This window comes from Zootoca vivipara, chromosome 8 (assembly GCF_963506605.1).
Source record: "Zootoca vivipara chromosome 8, rZooViv1.1, whole genome shotgun sequence".
NCBI classification, from domain to species: Eukaryota; Metazoa; Chordata; class Lepidosauria; order Squamata; family Lacertidae; genus Zootoca; species Zootoca vivipara.
In genome coordinates, this window is record NC_083283.1 from 79,853,950 (window position 1) to 79,861,322 (window position 7,373).

The window sequence follows — 7,373 nt, forward strand, 5'->3', positions numbered from 1 at the left end:
TTGTATCTGAAAGATCAGCCGAGGACCTTAGGGCAGGCGCATCAGTCGGAGCTCAATTGTTGATCAGATCACATCTAAGGGATTTAGGAGCACAGGCGAGCCGAGAGTTGAGGGAAGACGCCCCACCGAGTCCATCCACACGCGCTGCCGCTGTCTCCTCCTCCTCCTCCTTCCTCCTCCTCCTCCTCTTCCACATGCAGATGACAAGATCCGTCTGAGAGAGCGAGCGAGAAGGCGAGAAAAGAAAGCAGAGCCCGGAAAGAAAAAAATACCCAGACGGGGGCTCTTCTCTCCGCCCAGCAGCTGGAGAAGTAGAGACAGGCAGCCAGGCAGGCAGCGGAGCGCAGTCGGCAGCTAGCCAGCCAGCCATCCCGGGCTCTCCCTCGCAGTCCCAGACCCGGCTTGTCCGCCCGCCGAGCGCCGCTGCCCCGTCCGCTTCGACTTCTGGCTCCGTGTCGCCCCGTCGGCGGTGCGTCTCGCTCCTCCTCGCCTGCACGCCCGGGATGTCCTTCCCGCAGCTGGGCTACCCGCAGTACCTGAGCGCCAGCCAGGCCGTGTACGGCGGCAGCGACCGGCCCGGGGTGCTGGCGGCCGCCGCCGCCGCAGCTGCCGCCGCCGCCGCTGCTTCTGGCCGTCCAGGGGGCGCGGAGCTCAGCAGCGGCTCCACCGCCGCCGTCACCTCGGTGCTGGGTATGTACGCCGCGGCCGCCGCGGCCGGGCCTTACAGCGCGCCCAACTACAGCGCCTTCCTGCCCTACACCGCAGACCTCAGCCTCTTCTCGCAGATGGTGAGTTCCCATCCGACGGGGCGGGCCGCGGGAGGGAAAGGGCGCCCGGCGGAAAACTCTTCCCCCAAGGCCCTCGGCTCCTTGGTGCAGGATTAGGAAGGCCGGAGGGGCTGCCTCGTGGCCCGCTGGAGCGCAACGCGCCGGGAGCTTTTCTTCCGAGGGCTCCCAGGGCGAAGGGTTGCCTCGACACCCCCTCGCAGGCTTTTCTCGTCTCGCTAGCCTCCTTAGGGGACGCAGCGAGCTCCCCACCACCACCACCATCACCACCTCCCGTCCCTTATTATTTGCTTCCAACCCCATCCAGAGACGAAATAAGCCCACGGCTCCACCGGTGACTCCGACCGCCGGTTATTTCTCTCGCGCGCTCCTTCTTCAGTTGCAGCCTCGGGCTGGAGGCTCCTTCGCCTCGCCGACCCGCCGCCGGAGCCGCTTGCCGCGGGAAGTTTCCAAGGTTTTAATTGATTTGCAGCAATTAAAGCGCGGTTAAGAGAGGAGGCGCGGAACAGCGGCGAGCCCACCCCCCCCCCCAAAAAAATCTCCAAACAAAACAGGCGCGGGTTTGCCCTCCCTTCTTGGTCCCAGATTTCTTTTTTTAGCGGGCTGGGAACGGTTCGCCGGATGATTTTTCTTTTGATCCAACGAACTTGACTGGAAAAGCGGAGTTGTTTTTTTGAACTCCCCCCCCCCTCACCTCCCCCGCAATATTTATCCATGATTGCAAATCCCTCCGGATTCTCTCCGCTTTCAGAATGGCATATTGATGAACTATGGAAATTATTCTTGGGATATTGTTTTAAATTCAACAAGCAGGGTATATTAGTATTGCTGTCGTTTCTGTTTTGTGGTGAAAATATTTTAAGGGCGTTTTAGGCAGACTTTGCTAACTTATTTGTTTTGTTTTACATATTTTACGTATTATTTCTGTTCCGAATGTAAATGCTAACAGAGAATCAGTAACGATTTTCCAAGAAGTAATTTCAGCAGAATTCCCAGGAGGGGTTTTGCTATCATAGCAGCAACAATAACAAACAAATACCTTATCAAAATTAAAGAAGGGCAAGAAGCTCGTCCTAATATGGTTTTGTTTTTTAAACCATGCTTGCGCTTTACATAGGGTTGCGCTTCTTTGTGGTTTGTGCAGATTGTGGCAAGATTATTCAGAATAAGTAAATTTATTTGGTAAGGATATGCCCTTCTTCCCTACAAAATAAATATGTTGGGGTTGGTTGTAGTTTTTTGTTTCTTTATCCGTTTTTTTAATAAAAAATAGGAATTATTTTTTGCCAGTTGAAATTATAAAAATAAATCATATGCTAAGGTATATGAAATGATTGGAATAATATAGGAAAACGAGAGACTGAAAATGAGCTCTCTCCATTCTCACTTATTCTGTGCCAGTAAATGAAGAGTAGAAGCAGTAATGATTTTCAAGTAGCTACTTCAAAAGAATTCCCAGCAGGGGAATACAAAATTTATCATTTCAGCCACAAGAACAAAAATCGCTCAATGAGATAAAGGGAGTGTAACAAGCATGCCCGGTTAGAGTTATTATTAAATATTACATTTTGCCCTTTCCAGATGGTATATATATACATTTTTTCTCTTACATTTTCTCTTGTGTGCTTGCTCCAAATAAATCCAGTTCTTAGCAAAAGTGTGTCAGGCGTTTTCACTCAACTGGCTTTTTGTACACACACATTTAAAGCAAGCAAACAAAACCTTGCAGGTCACCAAATAAAATTAAATCTATCTTAAAATAGGACAGATTAAATGACTGGCCACCAATAAGATGAAAAGCAGAAAATTCTTTTGACCTATGAGGAATGCTACTCTTAGGTCGTTTTACAACCTTTGCTCCCATCAGCAGTTCCTAGAAAGCAGAGCTCAGTTCTGAAAAGGTGCCTAGACTTTGAGGAAGTTTGAGGAATGGAGTCATAAAAGGGTGTGTGTGTGCAATTTGCAGTAATAATGAGGCCTAATGAGGTTGTTAGAAAGATAAAATGTTATTTACCAAAACACCTGATGGGCTAATTTGACTTCACTGTGTTTTACTGCTGATGATAAAAAGTATATTGATTGAAAATAAATCACCTCTGCTAAAGGCTTGCAAAAAGGAGGGGAAAAGGTGTTTTGTCCTTTGAGGATGGAAGGATTATTGAGGAAGGCAGGGATACACATATCCCAAATAGAAAGCTCTCTCTCTCTCTCTCTCTCTCTCTCTCTCTCTCTCTCTCTCTCTCTCTCTCTCTCTCTCTCTCTCTCTCTCTCTCTCTACCAAAAGCACCATGAGACTCTCAACTATATGGACAAAAGCCATTTAGCATTTTAAAGTCCCACTGATTCCAATGGGAGAGAAGGAAGTGTGGGATGCCTCTTCCCTCCTGAAATAAGTGATCTTTAATGTGCTTAACTCTGGCTTGGCTTGGCTTGTGCCTTGTCGCTGCCTGTACGTGTTTAAGAAGGGATTCAGAGCGCAACCCCTCTCTCCTTCCCATCATTTCTCTTTTGTGAAGCCCCTCTTTAAAATGCTGCTGGAGCTGAGCAGGAATCTGCCCTGCTGTCTGTTGCACCAGACATGCCCCAGAAGCCTGTGATGCACTGATATTATCTTTCTCGATGTGGGTCAGTGCTTCTTTAAGGGTGCCTGCTTATTTTTAACAGCACAATAAATATTGGCTCTTGGGTGCAGGCTTGGAAAATGAGGCTGGATCAGGGAGTGGGGGCACTTTTTATTATTATTCTTTTAGGTTGGTGCAAAGAGACCCTCTCTCCCTCCCTACCCACCCTCTGGAAAACCATTTGGGAAAGCTCCCGATTTAAAACAAAAAAAAGCAGGGCTTGTGCAATGAGAGGACCTGATCAGTTGCCTCACTCTGTTTCTTTTTTTTTTGCTTCTCTGAATGTGTTGCAGGGCTCCCAGTATGAACTGAAGGACAACCCTGGGGTCCATCCTGCAACTTTTGCTGCTCATACCACCCCTGGCTATTATCCATATGGGCAGTTCCAGTATGGGGACCCAGGGAGGCCTAAGAACGCAACCCGGGAGAGCACCAGCACCTTAAAGGCCTGGCTGAATGAGCACCGCAAGAACCCCTACCCCACCAAAGGCGAGAAGATCATGCTGGCCATCATCACCAAGATGACCCTCACGCAGGTCTCCACCTGGTTTGCCAACGCCAGGAGGAGGCTCAAGAAGGAGAACAAGGTCACTTGGGGATCGCGGAGCAAGGACCAAGATGACGGGAACCTCTTTGGGAGCGACAACGAGGGGGACCCTGAGAAGAATGAAGATGATGAAGAGATTGACCTGGAGAGTATTGACATAGACAAGATTGACGAGAACGACGGGGAACAGAGCAATGAGGAGGAGGAAGAGAAGGTAGAGCTTCTACGACAAAGCAGTGAGGAAGAGCATTTGGAGAAGGAGAAGGCCTTGGCGCTGTCAGGGCCCGAAGGACTTAAACCCAAAGAGGCCCTGTCCCTGGTGAAGGAGGCCTCGGACAATCCCACCCGAATCCTGAGCCCCAGTAGGCAAAACACTCTACAAGGCCCACTTCACAACAAGCCCAAGATCTGGTCTTTGGCAGAGACGGCCACCAGCCCAGATGGGGCCCTCAGCAAGCCAACTCCTCCTTCACCTCCTGCCCAGGTTAACCACACCTCTTCCCAGCTCCAGCACCCGGCTTTCCTCCCCAGCCATGGACTGTACACCTGCCAGATTGGCAAATTTCACAACTGGACAAATGGGGCATTTCTCACCCAGAGTTCCTTGTTAAACGTGAGGTCCTTTTTGGGAGTTAATCACCACCACGCTGCCCACCACAACCACCACCTTCAGGTCCAGCAGCAGCCCCCCTCGGTGTTAACAGCTCTTAGTACTGAAAAGTCTTCAGAGAGGACAAGCCCTAAACACATAGGTAATGTGAACAATGGAGGGAGAAGGGTACTTGGCGGGCGGGCTGTTTGTTGTGTACTTGAAGGTAAGTCCCACAGAGTTGGGACTTAACTCGGTCAGCCTGATCCAGAATGGGGGGGGATGTGTCCCATAAAGCCTTTTGTGAGGCCTTGACTGGAGCTATAGCTTATTGATGATCAGGTAGCTTCTGAAACCCTCCTGGTGATGGAGACAGTCCCTAGTATATAAAATATAAGACTCTTCCAAGAAGACTCTTGATACTTTGAGCTACTGATAGTTTTGCAACAGTTTTCCTGTTTCCTTATTTATTTTGACTTCTGTAAAGAGGATGGCAGGGCAGACACACCAGTCCAGCCGATGCATGTTGACCCAGGAGTAAGACTCCGTGAGTTCAGTGGGACTTCAGTGGGAGAAACAAAACAATCATGAAATTCCTTAGGATCCCAACCTATCTTTCCCCCTCATTTAATTCAACTTTTATCAATAGTGGGTGGTACGAAGTAAAACAAAGAAGAACTAATAACTTAACATTTATGTTACACTTTTTGATTGTGCAAAGTTCATTTTCTTAACAATCCGTACAACATCCCTGTAAGGTAGGTCCGGGCTCTAGTGCTGATGGGGAGCAGGGGAAGCTGACTTGGGCACTGTTTTGCCCTAAGGCCACCTTGAGTTCATGGCAGAGGCGAGATTTGAACCGGGGGCTTTCTGGTTCACAGCTCAGTCACTCAGCCACAGCACTACACCATGAGGTGAGGGGAGAGAAGGAAGGACATGACATGAAACTTGCAGATATGGTGGAGTAATTTTATTGCATGTTTGTCTCTCTGTATAAGCAAACTTTGCTAAGACATTTCCTCCCCCCCTTTCTTCTTTTCTTTCCTCATCAGAAAGAGAAAACGTACCAAGAACTGACTCTCCACCTCAGCAGTTAAAATCTCCTTCCCGCAGCCTGTCCGGGACAAGTGAGTTCTTGTTCACTGAAATTTACTTAAAGGAAAGAAAGTGCTTGGATAATGCAGACTAATCCAAGCACACCCTCATTATCATAAATCAAACCAACAATCAAGCAATTTTGTAAAGCTTTTCAAAGTGGCATAAACTTACAGACCATATACTTTAGCTTGAAAGTTTGGGGCGTGCTTTTTTAAAAAGAAACTGAGTCCCCCACCCCACCCGCCGCCCCCTATGTCACGTTGCATTTCTATTGTGTAAAAATATATATTCCTAGTCTGTTCCCTAATGCAGATGGGCGAAGCGTAGCTGAGCTTTCACTGATAGATGGTTCTGTCTTTTCTTTCCAACAGCTCTTTGACTCAGCAAGAGGGAACATCGTGAATTTTAACAGCTCTCCCTTCTGCTTGATTAAATGGGGTGTTCTCCCCCCCTTTTTTTTGGTGGAAAAGAAAATTTCACAGACTGGTCTAAAGGACAAAACAAAAAAAAGTGGAAATTATCTAAATGACTCCCACCAATCTCATTTTTGCAATAAGGTGGTATCAATCCATTTCAAATATATATATACCCCAACTCCTCAAACTGGACTTTCCCCTTTTCCTTTATTCCATTTTCAGAGCGTGTAATTCTAACCACGATTGGATTATTGGCTTTGGTAAAGATTTCTCATGTGTTTGTGTTATTTTTTTCTGTATAGAAAGTGATTTCGAATTGTAAATAATGCCACAGCAAAACTTGTCTAAATCGTATATTTTTGTCTAATAAACAAAATGAAATTATGACCTCTCCCTGGACAAATGAGTCTTGGTGTTGCTCAAAATGCTTCTTGACAAGGCTTTCGATATTCGTAGGACTGCAAGTATTAATTGATTTAGGTTGATAGGTTAATCAACTAAACCTTTGGCTGATTAATCCTGGGAGAAGTGGCTGGGCCTGATTTGAAATCATTGGGCCTATGAGTGAATTCTTGCTTCTTTTTGAGAGCATTTTGATTCTAGTGTGTTGCTGTGATAGAAAGGAATGAGAAAGAATACGGTAATCTGGAGAGATTTCCTTCCAACATAAAATGATAGCTTTTAATGTATAAAAATGCTAAGTTAGTTCAGAAATAGATTTGTTCTGAAAATTCAGGAACATGCAGATATCTCTGAATTGTTGAATCAATTGTTTAAAAAATAGGGGCCAAAAATTCTTTAAATGCTTATGAAAATTTCCAGTGAATTGCACCTTATTTGCACATTTATTATTATCTTTGCCTTGATCCTGGGAGGAAAATATCCTGTCTCCTATCGAGCTCACGCCAATCTGTATTTTTATATTATGTTTATTATTAACATTATGCACAATGCCCACACCAGTTGGGCTGCCTGCAAATTTCTTGCTATTTTGCTACATGGAAATTAACTCTTCCTCTGATGAGAAATTTGGTTGTTTTCCTTCTCTTAAGGGGAGGATAGGACAGATTGCAGCACAATAGTTTTCAAAAGCAGGCCTGGTGTCCAATTGGTCTCTGTGTTCCCAACTCCACTCGGAAATATTGCAATAGGTACGAAAGGAAGGTGGTTTCTCTCTGGTTGTGAGGTAACTGAGATCCAGCAAATGAGCTGGGGCTGCAAGGATTGAGTTTTTAGCTCCAGCGGGCGGTTGGGATCTCCCCCTCCCCTCTTTTTGTGGAGTTTCGGTCGAGATCCTTGTAGCAAGTGGAGGACAAA

At 46.7% G+C, this 7,373-nt stretch overlaps 1 protein-coding gene across 1 annotated transcript; it reads left to right on the forward strand.

Moving 5' to 3' along the window:
• Positions 1-503: 503 nt before the first annotated feature.
• IRX1 (iroquois homeobox 1) lies at positions 504-6,377 on the forward strand. The gene is given in 5 exon segments (XM_035101552.2): positions 504-788; positions 3,700-4,705; positions 5,595-5,650; positions 5,653-5,669; positions 6,012-6,377. Coding segments are annotated over 5 exon segments (1,395 nt in total). The 3' UTR covers positions 6,043-6,377.
• The last annotated feature ends 996 nt before the right edge of the window (positions 6,378-7,373 follow it).